Source organism: Thermobia domestica, unplaced genomic scaffold, assembly GCF_964235325.1.
Source record: "Thermobia domestica unplaced genomic scaffold, izTheDome1.hap1.1 HAP1_SCAFFOLD_153, whole genome shotgun sequence".
Lineage (NCBI taxonomy): Eukaryota > Metazoa > Arthropoda > Insecta > Zygentoma > Lepismatidae > Thermobia > Thermobia domestica.
Window position 1 is genome coordinate 437,595 of NW_027655899.1, and position 26,190 is coordinate 463,784.

At 35.5% G+C, this 26,190-nt stretch overlaps 1 protein-coding gene across 3 annotated transcripts in view; it reads left to right on the forward strand.

Moving 5' to 3' along the window:
- The window catches only part of LOC145676470 (ankyrin repeat domain-containing protein 17-like), a 151,530-nt gene that overhangs the window by 100,070 nt on the left and 25,270 nt on the right, over positions 1–26,190 (forward strand). For 2 of the 3 annotated variants that reach the window (XM_081747272.1, XM_081747273.1), the window contains exons 13-17: positions 1,050–1,177; positions 5,972–6,142; positions 14,931–15,159; positions 20,133–20,593; positions 22,895–23,200. In XM_081747272.1, coding sequence (XP_081603398.1) covers positions 1,050–1,177; positions 5,972–6,142; positions 14,931–15,159; positions 20,133–20,593; positions 22,895–23,200 — 1,295 coding nt within the window. The remainder of the gene's footprint in view (positions 1–1,049; positions 1,178–5,971; positions 6,143–14,930; positions 15,160–20,132; positions 20,594–22,894; positions 23,201–26,190) is intronic. The other variant, XM_081747274.1, reaches the window with a different exon arrangement.

The window sequence follows — 26,190 nt, forward strand, 5'->3', positions numbered from 1 at the left end:
GGAACACCATACTGAGGGATCACGCGACTGCGAGCGGTCACAAAGTTCTAAGATGGCGTCAGTTCAGAAGAAGGCACAGTGGAGGCTTCCTAACTCAATAGGCAGACGGGCGCTACCAATCTCAAAATGCAGCAGAATTCCTCTAAGTTGATTGCGCTGGTATTAAGGATAGCATACACTTCCAGTAAGGCGAGGATTCTCTGAATTTCGTTCATGCAGTCTAGAACTCCTGGGTCAATGATTTAAAGACAGGTGGATTGGCCGCCAAGGACCTACATCATGATCCGTAAGACCGCCAAACCTAACTCTGAATGACTTTTGACTGTGAGGATATTCAGGACGGGAGTGTATGTGGAGAAACGAATATATGTGACCGACCCTAAAGGAGAGACATTTGAAGTCGTTACAGAAATTTGATGTGCGATGGCAAAAAGTCATTCTGTGTTTCAGAACGAGACTGCGAGGTGAATGATGCAGAGTTGGAGGTGTAGTGATCAGATAGATGGATGTGAACTTATGCGAGGTTAAATTTGAAATACTTCAAGATATTACTTCACAGAAATATCTTTTTTTGATGTAGTTACTATGAATTGAAATGTGGGAAGGACTTTTGGCAAATTCTGTAATAAAAAATAAATAAAAATTAAAAAAGTAAAATAAGTATTCTAGGCCGAGATATGAAATATTACAAGCTACCTCAGCATTCAGTTATTCAAGATTCAAGATACGAAGAAAAAAAGGAAGAAAAAAGTAGATAACCATAATTGAGTAATCTTCGATCATCATTAACATCAATAAGATTAGCGTTTCTGAAAAATTAACTTCACAGTTGTCCATTTCCTTTAAAGAATGTTCGTGTGTTTAACCATTTCTTATGGTTAGAAAACAATAAACAGTTCATAAAGTTTCAAAAATTCAAAATAAATTTTTTAGTTTCATGTTGTTCTTTGGCATATGGAAGCAATATTGAGTTTAATATTCTAAAACTTTCTAAGAAGTGAAATCGTTTCATGGATATCCTTAACAAAACTTATCTTTCATCATTGCAGGACGACTTGCGGATCATGTTACCCAAACGAAGCTTAGCAATCAGAAATCTTTGCTAAGGAAAACTACAGGAAGAAAGAACACGTTGCCTGTTGCAAGTGAAAATCTAACAACAGCGGAAGTTCAACAGGTTAGCTTTATTGTAATATTTTTTAGTTCTGTTCTATCGTATCCTAATTATTAATGGCGTAATTTGTTTCATACGAAAAGAGAAAAGTCAACCGATTTTTACGCATCGTTTTCAATATTTGCAAATGCAGTGAAAATTTTTTAGGATAGAAAAGGACGATTGAACCGGAATCAATACCCGATCCCTTACAGCTTATCGTGCAGCTCCAGTCCGTTCCTCGAACGGTCAAACACTGTTCTGTCTTAAGATCGGTGCACATGGACTGTACCACAACTCCTGTTGTTCTTGGACAACCCATTGTCTATATTAATGAACACTTACTGGCTTGTGATTTCAGTATTGTATGAGTAAGGAAGAAATCAACCGATTTTTTGCTTACACTGCATCCTCTATAGTTAATGACAGTGGATGTTATGAATTAGAGAGAATAATGATGTGTGTAATTTAGCAATGGGAACGAGAAATGGCAACTCGAACCTTTTATTCTATAAAACTTACTCCTGTTTTCTATCCTCTGATGCACTCGTTTCCTTCCTGAATCCAGACATAGAAGGTTTTAAATAAGTTCCCACCAGTTTGTATGTACAAAATGAAGCCATTAGTTCCTACAGATCTCTTCTCAGCTCGTATTGCATTTCGGATCTTAGTACAATATCATATCAAAGTTGTATGTTCCAGGTTTAGAGGTGGTATTATAAACTTCGTTAACTGACTGGAAGTGGTTCGTCTATACCGAAAATCGAGGTCGTTGAAAGAAAGTTGTAGATTTTAATTCAGATTTAGAATGTACGCAAGAAAACGAAGGTATTTTTAATCTTTTTTGAGAGAGTGGTGGTTGGTAAAATGTGTTCTGTACCTACAAAATGACTTTGAAACTGTAAGGGGAAGTCTCCTTATTGTATAGGACGTCACTTATTCACTACCTTTAATGTTCAAGAATTTGATGTTTGTCAAAACATATGCTCCAGTAATAACTGAATCCTGAGTGCTTTGTTGTGTAGCGAGCGATATTCCCAGCTTCTGCAATTGGCTCGAGGTAGTGTCCCTTAAGCGGAAGTCAATCAATTTTGTTATAAATTGATATGGAAGATTTCGAGTTAGACAATGCTGAAGAAAATAAGTTTGTTTTCCGTGGCAACGTTTCTCCGTAATGTTTCTTTGCCAGCTAGAATGATTAAAAATCATTGCTAGTGCTAGTCACGCATTCAATATTGTTTTAAGATCAGGAAGAGCATATTTGGAGAAGTATTGAAACACGTTTTAGTTTGCTCGATTATATTCCTAATTTTAACCAGAAACTACTCTGTTCCATTAAATTAAAAATCAAATTCTAGTCTTAACAAAGTTCCGTTATTTAATATATCCAAATTTAGGTATCATGTTGTTGAAGATTTCGACAAAATTCATGTTCCTGAGCGTTTGAAGGAGTGAACGAATAATGTCATAGCGAATCATGTATCCAGCTGATTTTTCCGTGACATTTACAATTAATTTTTACCTTAAAAATTTTGATCATAACTTTCCATTTTAAATAATCAATTTCTGATTAGTTTTGGAATTATAAAGATACTAACATTTGGCACATGTAATTTGAGTGTCATGGTTTCGTTTCAAGAATCTTCGGTATAGTACAAAACGAGTTAAATATCTGGTACGAATTGACGACCTCAATTTGTTTAACGATATATAAATGTATATCAGTTGTTCAAGCACACAGAAGTTGTACAGTTTATGTGGTCAGAACTGTTGAGGCCTGAAGAGTGAGGATGTGTAACGATATTGAGGGAGTTGATTACCTAGTCGTTACTTCATGGGCAGTTTAATCAGGAAATTTGGACTGGACACTCGGCGTGGTAACACTTTTCATTGTTCGAATTTCATTTATTCTCATGGCTCTGGAGAATATGGTCCACGAAAAAAGTAGGGTGTTTCTCTGTACCGATTATTAAGTCGTCAATGCCCTAAAGGAAACTTCTTAAGAACATTCAACTGTATTGCATGACTGTTCAAAACACTATATATTCAACATTCATTTGGGATCATATCTTACATCGTTCTTGAAAAACTTGTGTTCCTTCTAAGTTCCTTAAGGATCGTTTTACAGAGTGTGAAAGTTAACAAATCAATCTCTTTCCAAGCAGAGGTTACTTGACACTTTCTGCATTTCCCTCCACTTCTCATATGACATAAAATACCTGTACGGTTTGTACATTTGGCTGAAAAGTGTTCACAGAGATTGAAACGGACAGATTCTGAACTGTTTCCTGGCAGTTGCTACGTTGCTCGCCTTTTTCGTGTATGTACTACTGCAACAGTTCTGAAGAAATACAGTAGGTCCAGCAGTTTTTCTCCTGACGTTGTCACGTTGCGCAAATATCATGAGTACAGATACGTTGATAGTATTTATGGAAAGGGCCACTACAATTTTCAACCACTAATTGAGATTCTGTTCACTCAGTTACTGGTCATGTTTTATCAGCTTCATACAAACCTGAATTGTATTGACAGAATATGTTTGACTGTGTAACTGCTATTTTTTGTCTTTTTTCGCAAAAAAACGACCTGTTCACTTTGCGTGATACTTAAACACCTCGCATTTAGTTGCAATGCTGACAAAACTGTTGTTTTACCTGCTACACAAAATGGCATAATTTTGGTTTTACTTAGCATCTGTATAAAAGAGAATATCTTGTCAACCGCTTACATTAAAATAGAAAAGGATGTCTCTCCATTAAGCGCTGTGTTTTTCACTGTTACTGTAGTAATTCTCCACTTATTTGAGGAGATAGATAGTCCTGTATAGTAAATGTCTTTCACACCACAACAGAAAATGCACCACACTTGCTTAATTGTATTTTTACCTAATGAATTGTTGATAACGTTTTCCTAGAACCACGTGTGAGAGCAGCGTAACAAATGAGTAGGAAACGACTTATTTCAACATCTACAGTACACCAAATCTCATGGGTGTCCCATTATTCTAGTTTCCGTGTCATAGTAATAGTTAAGAAGAAAAAAACGGTGGCAACTTCCACACGATAGCCTAGCTGGTGTAGATACTTGGTCGCTGTGTTACGATTTATCTGAAGGTGTTTATATCGATTGTTTCACAACATGAGTTTCCTTGTATCACCTATATTGAGAGGCACGAGTTTTTCGCAAAGCGCGATAAAACGAAATGCGTCAAAATTAAGTAATTTTGAGTTTCTTTACGTTTTATGATATTCTATGTATATTTTCATTGGTTTCCGTTGCGCGATAAAACGCGAAATTGGCACTTTTCCGTGAAATTTCTAACAATACGCGAAATAACACGAAATTTTGAAAATAAGTTTTCATTAATTTAAAACGCGTTTTCAGTAGTGATTGTTTTGAATGGACAAAAGTTCGGAAGTGATTCTTTGGAGTTCATTGTAAATGCACTTACATATGTGGAGCTTCCAAAAAGCAGTGCCAATTGTGAGGCTTATTTCCAAGTATGGACTGGTGATAAGTGACAAACGTACAACAGTGGAGGAGGAAAATGTGGAAACATGTAACATGCTTATGTTTAATCCTTAAATGTAACTTGTGCCCAGGGCCGGATTTAGGGGGGTGCAAGGGTGCATATGCACCCCCACCCCCTTCGTTGTAAATACACACTATCTAAAATGAGAAGCTAGCAGTGAAAATACCAGCATTTCCGAAACTTTATGCCCACATTTTTCCGTTTGGGGCTTAAAGGAAAGCAGAGCTTCGCAAAAGCAATAGTTTAAGTCGATTTTCTAAAGCTTGAAGGAAAAGAATTCACCAAGCAAACAATATAGTATTTGTCAAGTAGGAAAAGGGTAAAGAATATTGTTACATGTCAGTTTGAAGAGTTTCAGTGTGATTGGGTATTTTGATAGTTATTTGTGCACCCCCCCCCCTCCCCCAGACAATCCTGGATCCGGCCCTGCTTGTGCCTATGTGTTTTCAGAAGACAGCAAAACTTTCCTTTTCATAGTAAGTTTTAGTTACTGATTTTGCTTCAGTTTGATTTTAAAAAAATATAATTTTCTATAAGTGAAATTTACAATGTCAGGTGAAATATTCAGTGTATTTTGTTTTTAGATAATTAATGGTTTATTTCTGTAGTGATGTATAAATAAAAGGAACAATTGTAAAAATGTCAGGGAATATCTTTTCCACAAGAGCTACAAAATACGAAACTTTATTTGGAAAATGCAACAAAACGCGAAATTTTCAAATTCTTAATGCGAAAAACTCGTGCCCCTACCCATATTGCATCTCCTCTTATGCTGTTGATTCATGTTGATCTCTGCAGTTTTGAACGACATAATCATTCGATTGGTACTAGACAGCAGGATCTTTAAACATGCTACAGTATGAAAGATCGACGGACATATTGTTGTACGACCATGAAACATTTTTTTTGGGGGGGATGTCTCCATTTACTTACCATTCTTAGTTAAGTATTTTTTGTTGTAATATTAATGTAAATAAATATATCTTGAAAAGTGTAGATGTAAACTTCATAAAATAGTACATTTCAGTATGTTACTTATTAAATGCTTTTTAAAATTATCTTTATTTCAACAATGAAGTTCTCAAAGATTTCTTAATTAGTATGCTAGTGAGGACGTCTGTAACTCTACCAGATAATTAGGTGATTTTAGACAATAAAATGTTCTCGTAATTGAAGACTAGCAGATTGTATTGATCCTTTGAATTTCTCTTATAAATAATTTAAATGCAATTGAGTAATTATAAGTGAAAAGAAATGAGAAGTAACGTTTTCATTTAATAATAAAGGTTCGTAACCAACCTCTTGGTGAAAGTTCGTGTCCGGGGACTTTAACAAAGGAAGAGAATGCAACAGTTGATAAAGGCAGTACAGCAAGTGCAGAAACTGAAAAAACTAGAAAGCAGCATAATAGGGATGAACATATCTTCCAAAAGCAACAAATTCTGGAAGAACTGCATGTAAGTAGATTCTTGTCTTTGTAAATTCACGATATGCTTCCTATATTTTTCAAGGTTGAATGCTTGTGCTTGCACATATTTCACAATTGTCTTGAAACAAACCATGCGATTATATGCGTTGAAAATATATTTGCTATTTGGGTCGAAAGCATGCTAAAAGCTTACAAAATCCATTTTACAGCAGATGAGTTGGTACATTAGAAATACTAATTTACAGCAGCTAATATTGTAGCTACCTGAAGTCGTGGTCAATCTAAGCTTGGTGTGACGTAAACATTGGCCCACTCACAATCAGAAGAAAAGTATTGTATTTATGTGCGCGTTAAGGAGAATTTCCTCTAGCTGACAGCCAGTTTGTGAAGCGATGCGTAGGAATCGAGATAGAGCTTCCGATTGACGATCACATAGCAGTTAGTCACTTTCGTGGATCAGTTAACAAACAGTACAAAAGAAACATCCGATATTTCTTTATCCGTGAGATTCTTATTCTTCCCATTGCACCAAAATTTATACACTTTCTGGCCCCAATTAGAAATAAGCTCTGAACCATTGAGGCACCGTGCCCCCCATATAGAATGGAAGTGACTACAAATCTAAGATTAAAAAAAAAAAAAAAAAAGTCTCTCTGGGCCGTATTCAGTAGAATTTTCGTCAACGCAACGCAACAATTAGATTTTAATTTGCAATAATAAGCATAACAGTTATAATTTCTCATTGCTTTTTACCTTGCGTTGCGATCAGCAAATTGTACGATGAAAGCTTCTGTCTTTAATACATTATGGGAAACCTCGTGGTGAATAGCAAAATTTTAAAGATGCGAATTATAATAGAAAATTGGATCTCAATAAAGTACATTATAATATTCCTTGTGCTTCTGCTGTGTGCTTATTAAAATTGCGTAGTTGTTTGGTTGGTTCTGAGTTCCTTTCAGCACTGTAGGTAAATGATGCGTGGACCTACAGCTTAACGTAGGTTCCCAGAGGGAATCGAAGTTGGGTCCCCCATACTGAAAGCACGTACGCTAACGATATAGCCAACACTTTACTCTCTAAGAATTTTTTGTCAACGAAAAAAAATCATGTGTCATATCAGCGGTAAGGCTAACAACATCACTCACACTTTACAGGGATTGGCACGTCGTAAATATGAATACACTTTTAAAACAATTTGCCTTGCTTGGCTATTTAATGGACTGCCAACTCTGTGTAATCGAAAATAACACGCAAGTGAACAGACACACTGAATTTCTCTTGCACGCCATATTGCACGTATACAGCAAAAAGCAAGCTATTTTGTACATATGGATGAATTATTGTATTGTATTGTAGGTTTTTTTTTATCAAATCATAACTGCACAATTTGTTCTTCATAAAGGGTAATCTTCTTTAAAATGTGGGATTACTTGTTTGCACGCATCGACAAACTGCATTGCTTGTTACAGAAAATGTTGCAGCCCTGTGTTCGTTTCTATAACTCAAGATCACTGCGTATTTGCGAGCATGCTTTATGTATACTAGGTATATTAACTATTTGTTACTTTAAAAAAAATACTAATAATTTAACTATGTGCAGGTAAATCTGAAAAAACAGATTCTGTAGTAGAACACTCTTTCATAATGGTGCAGTTCCAACATTACTTGTTATTACTTAATGTCAGTGATTTGGAGCTATTGAAATTACATCACTGAAAACTTAGGTTGGCCACGACTATAGGTCGCCTTATTTAATACATGTGCTTCTTTCCTTACCAGACTAAATGTTACATATTCCACATAATTTTCACTGAGACGTTTATAATTTAATAAACAAGGATTTTGGTATATCATTTATGTTTATTTTACTTAATTTGACGTATATAGCTATTGTGGTAGAATTTAAGTTTTTACATTGTTATAGTTTTATATTTAAATATTTAGCAATATTTGAATACTGTAAATTACAGATCATCTTCTTCTTTCTTCTTCTTCTTCTTCTTCTTCTTCTTCTTCTTCTTATTATTATTATTATTATTATTATTATTATTATTATTATTATTATTATTATTATTATTATACTTCAAATTTCACTAATCATGTAGTTTTGTTTCTATTGCTTCTTTTAATAACCTTTTGTATCCATAAGTGAATCTACATATCACCACCACATTTTCAAACAAAATTTTATGCTTTTCTTCTGTTGCATGTTGCGCTAATCTAATCCCGACTTGTCTGGTTGATTTAATCGTTGTGCTTCTATACATCTAGTCTTAATTGTACATCTGGTTTATCCAATATATGTTAGTTTACTTCGCATGGGATTGAATAAATTCCTGGGTTGTCTAACCTTTTTTCCTTTTTCACAGCGCAGCATTTGTCTTACCTTTATGGAAATTGTTTTTATTTAATATTTTCTCAGTACATGACTTATTTTAGTCGACCTATTCTGAATAAAGAATATTATGAATACACACATTTGTTTTTCTTCAGAAATTATTCTTATGAAATTCCAAGTCATTATTCTTGTGTCACTTTAGGCATTTTGTTATTCCCTTATTGATATCTTTCTTGTAACTCATTTTGTAGAAAAATCCGTTTCAGAAGTAATTCGTCTTGTAGGTGATCTTATCTGATATCCTCTTCTCTTTGTCTGATAATATTGTATGTAGTAATGCATTCCTCTGAGATGAGTGATGATAGGAATCAGCTTTTAAGAGAACTCCGAATTAGTACGACTTTGAAAATAAGCACAGTCAATGCGTTTGAAACATCAGTTTAATAAAATAAATACGTATGGAATACCAAAAGCCTTATTTATTGAATTACAGACTAAATATTGTTTATCACTGACTTGTAAAATGTTCATGTCCTCTATAATGCTTTCGAACGTAAATCTCAAATCTACATTGTGTGAAGGCAATGCGGAAGAAATTATGTTTTGTACTTAACAATATTGTTTACCCTTTTTCCTTGTGGATTTCGGGAATATAAGATCCATTCAAATAATTATAGAATTCAAAATTAGTCTCTCTATTATTTATTCGTATGCTTAGAACTCTATTCATATCGAAAGCATATACACATAATCAAGAGTAGAAATATGTATTTTAAACATGTTCGACTAGATATTTCAACAAAATTCAGAAAAGGATATTTAAAAAAATAAAAATAAAATAAATAAATAAACGCTGTAACGATACTCTTAAAATTTACAAACTAACACACAGATTATGCAGCTTGAGTTCTATTGCCAGTTAAACAATGTGGTAAGTGAGTTGTGCGTTTTATTTCATCATAGACGCCAAAGTTTACATGCAGCTGGTTAATGTCAAGGAATATTTAGTAGCATGTAATAAAAGTATTTTAATATGCCTCCATTTTAATTTGATTTTCGTATTTACTATTGAGTGAGTGCTTAAGCTTTCCCGCTTTATGTGGTAAAATTACTTCAGTGCACACAACTACATAACGTGGAATGCAGTTAACGAAAGGTGACTTCTGACAAATAGCTGCATGTTGTAAACAAAAGGAAAGGGAGGATTTTCCGCCAATCACTTCAGTGTTCTTTCAACACTGTTTCTAGGTAACCAAGGTCACTTACCACGCTGTTCCAGTAGTTGAGGGTTAACTCCAGGGTGGAAAAACATCATGATTTTTTAAAAAAATCATTTTTGATTTTTTTTTTATTTAAATCAAATCTTTCTTTTCGCGTAATACAAGTCACGAACTGAAAATAAAACATTAGGAATTAATATTAAATGTTAATTATGCCATTTAAGTAAAAGTATTGGGCGTGAATTTTGAATTGGTTGCCAGTCGTTAACTTATTTCAGTCGTAAATAGAGATGCAAGGGTTCGAAAAAAAAAGAACGTCTTTTTTTATGGGAGAGGGGGGACTCGGTTTTTTCTGCTTCGCTTTTTTGCTTGGGAAATTTTGGGCTTTTTTCCAAATTCTACTTTAAATTGATAAAGCAGGTCTTGTTTCGCTTTTCTACAATACAAATCTCATTTAAGTAGTAGTGGATGCAGATAATAATACAAAACCTCGAAAATAAACATGAATTTCGAAAACATACTTCAAACAATTGTAATTTTTATTATGAATCCCAAAAGTAAATCCATGTATATAATAAGTTGCAGTTAAGTTTAACTTTCATATGCATTATAAGCAATATTTTTATTGTGAATTAAAAATACAAAAACAAGGAAAAACTGTTACATGACATACAGATTTTATTGTACTATGTGTGTGAGTTCAAATAAATAACACATCGGGAAGATAATAATATATTGACTGAACAAACGCACAAAACAAATTTAAGTTTCGACGCCATAGCCTTCTCAAAAAGAACATGTTCTTCTCTTTGTTCATTGCGTATATCAAGTGGCTCAAGTGGTACAACGTTAGTTTCGCATTCGGGAGGTCATGGGTTCGATTCCCGCTGTCGACCATCCTGACTGGGGTTTTCCAGTGTTTCTCTCAGTCCTACCTGGCAAATGCCGGGATGGTACCTACTAAAACAGGCCCTAGCCGATACCTTCCCAAATCCTTTCCATGTTGTTGTTAGATATCCAGTATAAAATAGCCTCTGAGCTGCATCTGGTGATTGTTTAATAAATAAATAAATAAGTATCATTCCCTCGTCAATCGGTTATAGCCTATAAGTTTATTATGTCTGACTTCCGAGACTTTCATCAACATTCGTACTAGAGTAACAATGAAAAATAATCATTGTTTTATTACAATTCAACGTATTACTTTAAAAGACTGAAAAATGCAATCTTTGTAAGAGACGCTCAAAAATCACCAAATTTGTTAATGCACCTCTTGCTTCCGCCTTTGTTGAAATGGAACAGAAATGTTGAAAATGTATTTTCTATTCATTTATTACATACGTAATTATCTGTTACCACCTATCAGGTGCTTCGGACCTGCAAAATCGGTAAAGTCCCAAATTCTGTAATGCACTGACTGTTCCTTAAGCTTGTTTAGATTCAGGAAAGTACTGAATGTTCTGTTCATGGATCATATGCGTAATACTGTTCATCGGAGCGTTTGGTTTCCAAGGCTTTGGAATATATAACTACCATCACGGTTTACCCAGTCCTGAAGGTTTCTGAATTTTTAACAAGAATTCAACATGTCATTACGGAACTTTCCCTTAAGAAAAAGAAAGAAAGAAAAAAAGAAAAACTACGAAATACATTTAAGTCAAACACAACAAACATGATTGAGTTGTTAGCTTTTCCGCGTCTATTGGGAAATCCGGGATTCAGTCCCGCATTCTACCATTCCGACAAAAGTTCTTAACTCCATCTGTGTACTGTGATTCCTGACTGATTTCATTTCTTATGTTTTAAATTGTTGTTATTACTAATTACCAGCAATGACGGATTTCCGAAAGGGGTTAGGGTGGGGGTGTCTTTCGGACTGAAGCCTGTTCTCCGAGATTGCGGAATTTCTAAAACAAACGAAATTTTAGTTATGTCATAAACTTCAAGCTCCCCTCGAATGAAAATCAGGCATTTTTAGAAAATAACTAACCATTAATAAGAAAGAACCCTTCGAAAACACTTTTCTAAATACGTACCGATTTGTATAAAATGGTATTCAAGGTTGCATCCGGAAGATTATTGCTACATAATTACACAGCTACAGTATAACAGAAATGTGGAAGTATGCTCTGACGGATATATTGAAAAACATAAGTTTACCTATGCTAGAAACTAGAGTATGAAGCTCTAAGAAAGGAAACACGAATAACTAAAAATTAAATGATCTAAAGAAGAAAAAAATGTCGATAACTCTGAAGTTAAAATGAAGTTTTATAGCCTCTAAAATTGCTCTCAAATACTACGTACTTAATGTTTAATTTATAAAACATGTGCTCCATTCATCATGATGGTGAATTCTAGAGGGAAATATGACATTTAGGTCATGAAATCTTGTTTAACTATAGAGTATACTATAAGAAAGCTATTTAGATAGAAAAATCGTGAAAATAAAAAAGGCAAAATTTCCGTTTTTCCCATAAAATACCAGCGTTTTATGTAAGAAAGAAAAAAAAAAGCTGGCTAATTTGCATCTCTAATCACAAACAATGTTTCTTAAGCATTAAGGAAAAAAGTACGGCGACGATTATCATCATGATATTTTTTTTTCCACAAAAGTTACTCATATTTGGCAGAGGCATACCTAAAGGGAAGAAAAAAAAAAAAAAAAAAAATAGCTTGCGGCATGAAATACATATAAAATACGCAAATTTCGCCTAAAGTTATAAAATCTAAATTAAGTTTCGGAGAGGGAATCGGATCCCTTTATAAATACGCTCCTATTATCTGGGAACAAACAAACAGACGCGCACACAAAAGAATTTTCGTCTTAAATGTCCATGGTGATTTTCTTGTTGGAATAGTTGACAATTTAAAAACCTTATGTTACGAGGATAAGAAAGCAGAATTCCTCCGTTACCCGTTCAAAACGGGATTTTCCCAAATCATCCTCTGCATGAAACACTCGTTTTCATACTGTGCTGTACATACATTTGCATCTTATTGTATTATGATTATCTTCCATAATTGAAATAACACAACAGAGGCTGGACTTTACTTATTTTCACTTTAAATTAATTTATTTCGGAATTTGATTTAAATCAACTATTTTTATTTTAAAAAATCAAGTGATTTAAATCAGATTGATTTAAATCAATCCACCCTGGTTAACTCATCTGTCAAATAGTTTCAGTATATGCTCTTTTCAAGTGTTCATTCCGACTTAGTGGTAATTGTTGGTTGGTGAATAGGTTCATCGGGGTCTGTGTTCCGGGAAAGAAAGATAAATGCGGGGACTGAAAATACTGGAAGCAATACGAATAAGAAAAATGGTTCAACACAGACGTTAGTCACCGGAACACACGGTGCTATTTCGAAGACAAGAAAGAAAAACTCCCCTTTTGCCCAGTAGAATAGGGATCAAGAGCACTTCGAATGTTTTAAAACTAGTCACTACAGTAGAATGAAAGTCGCTGCAAAACAATTGGAAGGCACTGACGATAATCTTTCGGTATCATAACAGGTATTAAAAATAATAATAATCAATAAAATAAAATATAAAAACAAATAAAAAGAATCGCAGACAAGCCCAAAATTGACTGTAGATGACTTCACGAAGGGTGCAATTCGATGTCACGCTTATAGTTACTGTGAACAGAAAAGATATCCAACTGTAAATTTTCTTTGATTCGTTATGAAAAGATCACTGGTATAATTATTTTCCCAACCTTTATTCGTAGGTGCGAAGACAATCTTGCACAAAGTACTTACGAAGGTAGGATTTCGATAAACAAATTGTTAGAAAGGAAGGTTGTATTAAAGGGAGGATATAGTTATTATACGGTTTGGTTTCTTGAGAGAGATGGCAAATATCGAACCTGACAGAGTAATACGGTTTGATTAAATATACATAAATGCTAATTACTTTAATAGCAAATGCTAGACTAACGTAACACGCATACCTTTTCAAATTGCTAAAAGATGGTGGCTTTTAACTTGCAGGCAGGTATAAGGTTTTGTATTGAATTGTCTCCTGTTTTGTACCACGTAAAACGACAGATTCCGACTTTTGTGTAAAATCAATGTAAAACCAATTTTATTAGTCTTATTTACTTTTCCTGTAGTAGTCAGGCTGGGGGGGAGATTCCAGCACTCGATCTCATATCCTTCCAGAAGACGCGTGATTCTTGTACATAAAATGTTTCTTTTCCCATTATCTTGCTCGGGAGGGGGAGGTAAAAACCGAAACCTGTCTCTTGCATATTCTACTGTTACAAGTACTATTATTGTTGTTATTTCGAAATCATACTGTCTTATCATTGGTAAACGTGCTAAGTTCGTTGGCGGACCTGCTGCTTCTATGGTTGTAGACTCTTTGGCAACAGCGCCTCCAATACACCACATGGTCTCTGGAACTGTCAGAAGCCAGCTTTCGATAACTGCACTATAAATGCCTGCAGCTTTTTACTAGCCATTTTACATCATATATTATGTTTCTGAACTAAAAAGTAAACAAATACAATTTTTATTCTTTATAGAAACTAAAATTACACTGGTTATTAAGCTGTAATCTTGAGTACATCATTTAAACTCAAAATCTTACCTTGTACTCGTAATTCCATTCGTGTTCATTGCCCTCACCATATTTCAATCCTCTCTGGAATCATCTTCAAGTGCAGGCATGTTTCTGGAAGAAAAGGGGAAAGGAATTACAGTTAGTGTGGGTAATATATTAAAATACAAAATTAAAACAAGAAGAAAAAGAAAGGAGTCAAATGCTTAAGTGATATTGTGCGAATAGTAAGTCGTAGTTATTCCATAATTTTGCAAGCTCGTAAACGGGTTTAAGTAACAAACAATAGTGAACACAAATAGTTACAGAATTTCAAATAGTTACAGAAGTTAAGGCAAGAGGTTTGTATTTACGAAAACTCGCTAGTAGTGAATAGAATTGACAGCGCACAACGAAATATTTGATGCCGATTTTTCTATTTACACGTTTTGAAGTGATATAATAATGTTATGAAAAAATACATTCCTGCCAGCATTGCTCTTGCACTTGAAGATGATTCCAGAAAGGATTGAAATATTATGAGGGAATTAAACAGGAATAGTAGGTGGGAGTATAAGGTAAAGTTTTGAATTTGAAGTTAACTATTCGATTACTCACTCGAACTTTAACATATTTATTTATTTAGTTATTTATTTATTTATTTTAGTAACCTATGTCTCATAAACTTTGTTTTACATTTTAATTTAAGAGGGTGGAGAGAGAGTTACAGGAAAAGGGCCCTACTCAGCTTGTGCTTAGTACTGCAGGACAAGAGACGGGAACTCAGTTAGGGTCACTAGGAATGACTGGAATGCCTGGAGTTGCTGTTTCTTCAACAGCGGCTCTCGTTCCTGCTGTTCAGCCGTTGGGTCTCAGTACAAGTGTGATAGATCTTGGATCACAACCCATTGTTTCTCAAGCAATTCAGGGAACTACAGGTGAGTGTAAGTCGATTAGTTTATTGATTTGGAGTTCAGCGTCCCGCTCAGCACCGAGGCTGTATGAGGCTACAGCCTCATGTGGTATCTAAACCACATGAGCTTCCACTGCAAATCGAACCCAGGTCTCCCGCACCATAGACGCGTACACTAAACATGTACCCACTAAGAAATTCTAGTATTAAGTGGATGGCGTTATAGGTAATTGGAAACTACCTAAGTGTTTGTAGTATGTGTGTTTTTTAAAATAAATAAATAAATGTTTTTCAGTATTGTGGGCAGTAAAGTAGAGAGAAACGATTTTAGGACATCAGACTATCTTCTGCTATAATTTGTAGCTCTTCTGTGAGTAGTCTCCTTGTATTAGAATTTATTATTCAACTTTTGATCACTCATTTCTATATCCTGCTACGGGAAATCGTACAGGGCGACTAGATCCATCTGTCTATCTGTCTATGGACAGATACCAAAGCAAAACAGCAAGAGGTGTGATACAGTGGTTTGCTGACACGAAATCAGATTCCTAATGATAAGTTCAATCTCCGCCCTTATTCCTGCACTGAAACCGGAACTGTCAGAAATCTGTAATTTCAAGTTTCATTATTGATCGCCATAGGGCAGATATATTGCTTCTGTTCCCCAATAATGTATTCCATCTTGGCCTTTCATTTCAGGTTTCAATATTAATCCCTATAGAAATAATATAATAGATAGTGATTGTTTTTCAATATGAATTCGGAATCCCAAGAACAGATTCAATGTCCGCTTTTTATCCCTATATTAAAACAGGAAGTGGTAGACACTTACCATTGAGATTTCAGTATTGGATCCCCATGAAAATGAAGAACAGGGGGTGGCAGCTGCTAGTAGTTCTTTATTATGGACTAGCTTAAATGCTCGTTCGGTGGACGGGAGGAATAGATTTATGGAAAATATTTAAATCCTCTTTTTCTATAGGATACGTATTTCTATAGTATAATGATAAAAATACAGAGTATACTCTAGTTTTGGCATTACTTTTGAAACACACTATCTGCACAGAATACACCCTTTAATCAAATTGATATGATTAAAAATTTGAGATGGGTACAAACTACGTTCCAAAGGTAATTTCAAACGGGTCAGCCGTTTTTCCCGACCCCGAAACCTACGAATTCGACAAATCAGTAATTTTCGATATGTTAATTTCCCCCCGCTCCCCTTTCTCTTGCCGATGGGGCTGTACTTGAACTGCATTGGGACCGTCACTACTTATTTTAGCGGCCCCGAGAACTATGGATTGCGCACTAATATTAGTCGCTTTGGATTATTTTTACATGTCACCCCCTCCTATCTCTCACACTTTGGGGTGTCTTTTAGGTTGAAATTGCTCTAGGCGTTACAAAGTTTTATATATATATATACACTATGTGATCAAAAGTATCCGAACACCCAAAAAACATTCGTTTTTCATAGGTGCATTGTGCTGCCACCTATTGCCAGGTACTCATTATCAGCGACCACAGTGGTCATTAGACATAGTGAGAAAGCAGAATGTGGCGATCCGCGGAACTAACGGACTTCGAACGTGGTCAGGTGATTGGGTGTCACTTGTGTCAGAAGTCTGTACGCAAAATTTTCACTCTCCTAAACATCCCTAGGTCCACTGTGTCTCATGTGATAGTGAAGTGGAAACGTGAAAGGACACGTACAGCACACAAGTGTACAGGCCGACCTCGTCTGTTGACTGACAGAGACCGCCGACAATTAAAGAGGGTCGTAAAGTGTAATAGGCAGACATCTAACATCTATCCAGACCATCACACAGGAATTCCAAACTGCATCAAGATCCACTCCAAGTACTATGACAGTTAGGCGTAAGGTGAGAAAACTTGGATTTCATGGTCGAGTGGCTGCTCATAAGCCACAGATCACAAAGGTAAATGCCAAACGACGCCTCGCTTGGTGAAAGGAGCGTAAACATTGGACGATTGAACAGTGGAAAAACGTTGTGTGCAGTGACGAATCACGGTAAACAATGTGGCGATCCGATGGCAGGGTGTGGCTATGGCAAATGCCCGGTGAACGTTATCTGTCAGCGTGTGTAGTGCCAACAGTAAAATTCGGAGGTGGTGGTGGTAGGAGTGGGCGTGTTTTACTTGGAGGGGGCTTGCACTAGGGCTGTTCCGATAATCGAGTAATCGATAACAATTCGATAAAATTTCAAAACCGTTTCATCGATAAAGAATTTTAATTTTATCGAATTATCGAACTTTCGAGACTCTCGAAATAATCGAGACTCCCAAAATGTTCGGGATTCTCGAAGTGTTCGAGGCACTCAAAATGTAAGAAACATTAGACAACTTCGAGACACTCGAACTGTTCGAGAATCTCGGAATTGTTTGAAAGCAGCAAATACAGAAATATATCAATATGATCGCATTTGTCGAGTCGCTTGAATATTTAGAAAAGTTCGGGATTATCGATGTGTTCGAAAGAAACGATGTATTCGAGGTTATCATAGGTGTATATAATATGTATTACATATATGCAGAGTGTTCATTTTAAAACTTCTCTCCTTAGCAATGTAGTGAAGGAAAAGTTTTTCCCCCACAGATCTGTACAAGGTTTAAGCAGTCTGTCCGAAGAGAGAAAGGGAAGGGAAAACATGCATCGCCCGAATGGAATTGGAATCCAAGACAGCATTAGTCTACTAATAGTCACTTTGCCAATAGCGCTAATAACGGGGGCAGGCAGAAAAATAATTTTACATATGATTTCGACAAATACAACTTTCCAATAACTTATCAGATGAAAAACTTTATTTGACTAGTTTGGCTGCCCGAACTGTTCATCACTACTTTTGATAATACCCGAAACTTCGATAATTCTCGAAATGTCGGTAATACCCGAAACTTCGATAATACTCGAAATGTTGGTAATACCCGAAACTTCGATAATACTCGAAATGTCGATAATACCCGAAACTTCAATAATACTCGAAATTTCGATAATACCCGAAACTTCGATAATTTCAAATACTCGAATGGTTTCGAGTAACCGATGACAACTCGATAAATTTCCACTCCCGAAGTTCGATAGGTCTTCAGCCTTATCGAACACCCCTAGCTTGCACCCCTTGTTGTTTTGCGTGGCACTCACCTCGCAGGCCTACATTGATGTTCTAAGCACCTTCTTGCTTCCCACTGTTGAAGAGCAAATCGGAGATAGCGAGTGCATCTTTCAACATGATCGAGCACCTGTTCATACTGCACGACGTGTGGCAGAGTGGTTACACGACCATAACAGCCCTGTAATGGACTGGCCTGCACAGAGCCCTGAGTTGAATCCTGAGTTAGGATGTTTTGGAACGCCGACTTCGTGCCAAGCCTCACCGACCTACATCGATACCTCTCCTCAGGTCAACACTCGGTGAAGAATGGACTGCCATTCCCTATGAAACCTTCCAGCACCTGATTGAAAATATGCCTGCAAGAGTGGAAGTTGTCATCAAGGCTAAGGGTAAGCCAACACCATACTGAATTCCAGCAGTACCGACGGAGGGCGCCACGAACTTGTAAGTCATTTTCAGCCAGGTGTTCGGATACTTTTGATCACATAGTGTATACTAGGGGATATCAAAAAGTTCATGTAATCACCTAGAAGAAATCCACTACGGAGAACTCTGACACCATGATGCATTAGTCCTTTGTTACGTGGTCATTATACCTAGCGACATATTTTTGCTTGTGATTCAAAAACTAATTATTGGCCTACAAAAATGTTCTTGTAGGCCTTATATCTGGAGAACTACATACATTGTAGCCAAATGCAAACTATCACTTAAGTCAGTATGATGTTCTTATTCCGTAAAAAAATACGAAAACTCGATATAGGGGCCGTTTAAAAATTTTGTGGCTTCTGATCCAAAAACTAATTATTGGCCAAGATCGCAATTTTTTGTCTTTTTTTTTTTTTATCATTCCTAAAATTGTTTTTATAGATTATACATTCTAAAGAGATTCTATCTCCTTTTCGTTGAAACCAGAAGTAGTAATCTACCAGTTGCTATTTCAATATTGATCCTCATAGAAGAACAACAGTGAGTGAGATTTTTAAAGTGGGTTGGACATTCCAAGAGTAGATTCCATCTTTCACCTATTAAAACGGAAAGTTGTTGGTACACTCATGTCCAAAATTATTGTCGCATGTCTATAAATATGTTGTTGTAAGAATATAATTTGATAACGAATTTGCCCAGCATTTCTTATCATGTTAGTATGTGTATAATCGGCAAAGACACGTATGTGGCAAATTTCATGTCAAAAGAGCAGTAAATAAGAACAATAAAACGAAAATAAAACTTCTCTTGTCCATTTAGCAACATTTTCATTTACTCATTCTTTTTCTATGAGATTTACCACAAATATACATTTCCTGGTTATATACATAGTATCAGTATTGAAAGTACCCTGCAAAATCATTATTATATTAAATTCTTACAAGAAGATATAGATATGCGACAGTCATTTTGGACATGAGTGTACCTCTCACATTTGGTGTCAATATTAGATCCTCATATTGCAAAAATGCTAAGGGACAGCAATATTTGACACAATTGTTATTTTAATAGACTTAGCATCGCAAAAATAAGTTCCATCTCTGCATTTTTCTCTCGATTGAAAGCAAAATCAATAAATGTGTTCTGTTCTGGTTAGAGCATTTAGTTAGAAAGTCAAGTATAGTTTTACAATGTGAAATCAAATTTGATCTTTTTTACTAAATATGAGCACTCTTTAAAAATATTATTTCCATTCTTTTGTTGGTGGTTTTCTGTTCATGCTTTCTTTTCCACATTTTCCGAATCTTTTCATTAAAAATGTCATGGTATATGATTATGGGAGTGGATTAGGTAATATTTGGTTAGTTTACACTTTTACTCATGCCATAAGTGATCTTGTAGCATAATTTATTTGAGTGATTATTTTTTTTAGGTCTGGTTTGTACCTCTCCAATGCCGACGACATTATTTCAAGGCACGAATTCAACCATAGCTGTTCCGAATAACTTTTATGGAAAAGTGGGGCAGTTACCGGTTTCTGTATCGGCGATTAATAGCAACTGTCTACAGAATCCTATTTCCCTTGTGGGAGAGACAAATTTCGTGACGGCTCCAGTTTACCAAGCGCAACCTTCTGTAACCGTAGCGACTTCCAGTGCGTCTGTAACACCAAAAGGAACTTCCCAAGGGAACGACGTTTCGCCCTCATCTGTTGCTACTCAATCTGTAACATCAACTGCCATAAGTGATCGACCGAAAGCAAAGCCTGTCTCCAAGAAAGAAGCTAAAAATAATAGAAAGCAACAACAAATACAATTAGCATTGCAACAACAGCATAATCAACAAGTACAGTTACAACAATTGCATCAGCTGAATCAACAGCTTCAACAACAAGTAAGTAGTTGAAGTTGATATACTTGCTAATAGACGCTATAAAATATATCTATAATTGAATGACAAACATTTACCTTGTATCCAACAACGAGTTTCTTGAAATACTAGAACACAGGCTCATCCGAAAACCCTGTGAATTTTCTAGTATCACTTGTAGATCCGTACACATCTTTACTTGCAAAGACCTGTCCTTCAAAATTAATTTTGTTACGTAAATCATTTTTCTTTATTATACATAATTTATATAAACAATATGAAAACCTCAACGTTCAGCAAGAGGAACGCAGAGGGGGCCCGAAGTGACATAAGAAGAAATAATGATTGGTGGATACAAGGTTAGTGCTTGTTACTTAATCAGAATCTGAACTGGAAAATGATATGGAATATGATATATTGAAAACAATCAGAATATAAAAAAGCACACTATGAGTTTTAGGGAGCAAAAGAGGTAGGGAGAAGGAAAACACCAGACAATTACGTAATCAGCTCCATGTAGTGTCACATAGTTACGTAATATAAATGAACCTTACTGAATTATAAATGGAGTTTACTGCAGTAAGATAAAACTCATAGGACGAGTAGGTTGGTAGAAATGAAGAACAGCGAAAAGTATTTAAAAAAAAAAAAAAAAAAAAAAAAAAAAAAAAAAAAAAAAAAAAACTTGGTGGAAGGGAAAAGGACTAAAAATTAATGAAGAAACTAGCAAATAATAATCTTGCAGCCGCTCAATTTCCCCTGTCCTAGAACATGCAGCTTAATTATTTTCTGGTAAGCAGTTCATTATGTATATAATATAGTTACAGTCGAATATGAAGTTCTCTGTGCTGCGAAACTTTTTCAACCATTTAAGTATTAGCTGCAAATTGTATCTTATCTGTGCAGTTGCTGTTTCCATTATGCTAAGGCAAAAGAACATACGTTTATAAAAGTTTTTCTTTCGTTTCAAGTTTGAAATAATTTTGTTACTTTTTTTTGACTGAAAATACCGGCTCATAGCGCAGATATCCGTTCCGACTTGCATCAAAACTTCATGGATCGCAATGCACAAAATGCATTTATATATTTTGACTTTCCTTATTGTGTTCGTTTTCTACTCTCTTGTCCTAGAATGATAGCTCGATGCATGGAATTTTCTATATATCGCTACACAAACTATCAGAAATTTCGTGCAAGATAGAATGTTCGAAGATACCCGTAAATTGTTGAATAACTCAAAAACTGAATTGATTTATACAATAGGAAAGAAAACCTATTTTATTAGTTTCATTGGCGCTTTAATTATATATAAACAGAATCGGAGACTTTTAGTGGTAAGTTTGTCTAGCCATTTCGATTTTTGCTTGAATTTTCTGTAATTTCTCCTTATTTCAATAGCGGTTTTTCTCGTACTTTTTTTTCTTTCTTAATTTACCCGTAAGTGTTATGCGAGGGGTAGTCGGAGAAAAGTTTACTCAAGAATCTATAGATATAAAGCTTGCAACATGCTGTGACAATGCAGTCATATTTCCTCTTCTGCGTGTGGCGTACAAAGCGTACTGTGCAGATAATGTCAGTGAAATTTGTATTGACATTATTTGCATGAAGAAGAAGAGAAAATCTCATTGATATTATCTGCACGGTATGTTTTGTGCGTGCAGATCATGTCAGTGAGATTTCTTCCTTTCGCACAGCACTGTGAAGGGAAGGAGGAGGAGAGCATTGCATCACACATGGATGAAGAGCAAGGTTATCGATCAAATAAAGTACAGTGGGTATTTGTTCTGCTGTTTTAAAATGGACATGTCATATTAAAGGAAGAGAGAACAGAGCAGTAGATGCTCGATAGGCTTGAAGAAGTGGTGGTTTGCCAACGTGGGACAAAGGAACTGCGGAGTATTGTTCTTACGAATGGACACATGGGATGTCAACACCGACTTCTTATCTACTTTGAAAAAAGACACTAAAAGAAGCAACGTTTCACCACTATTGAAGACGGAAGCTGCTGTGCGCAATTCGTCCGTGCTCGGAACAAAGATGTTTGCGAACGGGGAATATTTATATTTATAGATAGAAACGGTGAAACAAATAGATCTGTTACGGTGGGGACTGTGAAAAAGGGAGGAACATGACTCTTGTTCGAATCATTATTTTGAATAATCTTCGTGCAGATAGCAGGCTTGGGGAACTTATTTTCCGACAATCCCTCGTAGTGTGTGTCTAGAGATTGAAACCTTATAATCAGTTTTAAAAAAATAACGAATAAAAGTGTGTCCTGTATATATATATATTGAAGAAGAAATAACGAGTCATCCAATTCGGCAGGTCATCCAACAGCAGCAGCAACCACAGCAACACACCCAAGTTCAAGTTCAAGATCAAGATCTCCAGCAGAATCAGGCAGGGAAGCAATCTGCTTCGTCTTTGCCATCTCCTAACTCGGTGGCGCTTCAAAATCAACAGCAACTGTTTGTGCAACTTCAACAGTTAGATGCAAACAGTGGAGGGTCTCCAGCTACAACTATGTCAGCCCCCACTACATGTCCTTCGCAACAACTTCATCATCATGTCAGACAAGTTTTACAGCAGAAGCAACAATTACAGCAGCAGATACGAAGCTTTCAGCAACAGGTAAATTTCTTTGGAAAACATACAGTTTTTAATATAATTTGTTCGGGTGTTTGCTCGATAACACACACAGACACATAATCACAGTCTTCTTGATCATTCACAGTTTTTCAGAGACACGTATTCTTGTTACAACGGCCTAAGAAAACATACTGGATCAAGAATCTTCAGTCTCTGAATTCGTATATATTTTCTACCCTGGCACCAACGTCCATCGTTAATATGCTATCAACCAATCCTTTCAAATAAAATACCATTTCTGGTTATTTCGTCTTTCTGTATTTCTTACTTCTTTATGAAACATTTGGTATTTGGTTTATTACAAATAATCAGATGAATGTTTTCTGGCAGTTATTACGAAAGGAGTTATGAGGAATTAGAAATATCAGTTTAGTTTATATAAAATCGTTTATTGTAGTTATTAAGGTTTAATCTTAAAATTGCATTAATTTGTCCTATTCCTAGGGGGCGCGGTGGCTCAGTGATAGAGCGTTCACCTCCGGTGCTTGGGGTCCCTGGTTCGATCGCACCCCGCGCCGTGTGGACTTTGCGGTGGACAAACACCGTGCTCGTGGGTTTTCCCGGGGTTCTCCCGTTTCCTCCCACTTTCTTCATTTCACCATTTCATTCATCTCTCATCATCACCGTCTCCTTTAGCCTAACCGGCATAACCGTGGGACGTAAAACTTAAATATTTCATTTCATTTCATTTTTTGGTCCTATTTCTAGTCTCTTTTGTTTCGTAAAACTAATTTCTTCCAACGGGTAAATTTAGAATTGAAAAATAAACTTTTTTTTTTTTTTTTTTTAAACAGAATAAGAACTGAAAACAGTCGTGCAGAATAAATAATTAAAATGATAATCAAAAATCTCCTTTATTGAAATAAATCCCATATGATTTAACAAACCAAATTTTCAAGTCAAGTTGATATTCCAAATATTAGTCTTCGGCGTAATTGTGGCATCACCGATCTGAATCAGATCATCTTCTATTCTGCTTTCTGTATTTGATTTTTCATGTGTGTGGAAATGCACAGTTTTATTGCTGATATAGTTTTTCTGTGCATTTTACTTTTAATTTTGCCATTTCACTTGTTATTTTTATTGGGGTAAAAGGTAATAATACGGGTTTTAGGTTAGAGTATTAGAGTACCATAAAATAAATGTATTATATATATATATCCTAGAAGAATTAAGACATTGGAAGTTACGACGGATGTGCACACAAATTATCTGTTTCTTAGGTTGCCATCTCATATCCTTTTGGTTCAGTCGTAGATAGTAGAGCGTAAGAAGCAGAAACACGTCGATAGCAGACTAAATGTAGTTTATTAATATTTGTAATAGTAGTGATAACTTCAAGAAAATAGTACCAAAGGGATATTTTCAAACTAGTTTGAGGTTGATTAGTTCAAATTATTTCAGTTAAGGAAGTTAACTAAACGTTATAAATAATCTGGATCTTAATTGGTGTACTTCACTAATACTATGTATCAGGGTTGGCTGGTTTAAGCCAGTTGGTTTAAAAAAAAAAAAAGTTTAAATCAAAAAAAGAAGAAGAAAATAAAAGAAAAATGCTTTATATCGTGTGAACTTCATGGTGACGTTTCCACACATCTATATTAGTTTTATCTACTTTCGCCTTTTAATCAAGGAGTCCCGTATTCAATTCTTGGTCGAACTACAACCCTTCTTTCAAGTTTTAAGCAAGTAGCGGTTCAGGAGTCCCTTTAAGCGAAAGTCTTCTACGTGATAGCCTCAGTATTATTTCATAAGGATGATAAGCCTAAACATACGAAACGAAACAAAATTGTATAATTGTGCTTGCTTGAACGCCTGTTGATTTATGAAGAAGCCAAGATTGCTTAGATATATTGATAGAAATTAGCAAAATTTATCAACCGCCTACGTAGCTTCCAACATTAGCTTGGATTGGACTTTGTTTTAATTTCATTGAATGATATCTACATACCAAATGTGTAATTTAATACCTCAGTTTTAGTGAACTGATTATGATATGTTGACCTTAAAAGTTTACATGCAAATACATTTAAAGTAATAACAGGATTTTCCCAATGGCTAATTTAATAACAGGATTTTCCCAACGGCTAAGGCGGGAGTTTCCCTATTTATACATAATTCTGTATAATGTTTTTGATTGTGTAACTGTTTATCTTTTTGTCCTTCTGAAATGACTCTATAATTACATTAACAAGTAGGCTTATGTAAAGATCAGTACAACGTATTTTTATCAGGAGTCCTCTGTGAGTGACAGTGGTAGAGTGTTCACCTCTAGTGTTTGGTGTCCCGGGTTCAAACCCTGCCCCCGCCAAGTGAACTGTGTGGTGGACAAACACCGTGTTCGTGGCTTTTCCCGTTTTCTCCCACTTTCTTCATTCCACCATTTCATTCATCTTTCATCATCACAGTCTCCTTTAGCCTAACCAGCATAACCGTGGGACGTAAAACTCAAAAATTTAATTTCATTTTTTTTCCTTCGTGAGTGAGTCGGCAGACTCATCACATTTGTGACCAATTAGTCTCAGTTTCGTGTCCAAACGGACAATTTCTCTTGGATAGAAGCCGAAAAGCGGTTTGGATTCCACTTTAAGCTTATGTGCCCCTTCCAGCATAATCCTGTTGTTGCATAATAACACCAAGGAGAAACAAACTTATTTCTGTCAATATATAATATAAATACGTAGAGCAAATTATTTAAACAAAAAAAAAAAAAAAAAAAAAAAGGTTGAAACTTAAAAATCCGGGTTTAAACAAAAAAACAAGCTTTATTATTTAAAAAAAAAAAAAAATAAAAACCATGGTTTTTGCCAACCCTGTTGCTTACTCACTGTTGCATGGTTCACAATTGACTAACAGCACCAGGCGTGATTTACATTACTGCCCTCTGGAGACCATTCACGATGTGCCTAATCTTTGTGACTAACCGTTTACACACCCTCCATAACGCTACACATCTGCCGACAATTCTTTTT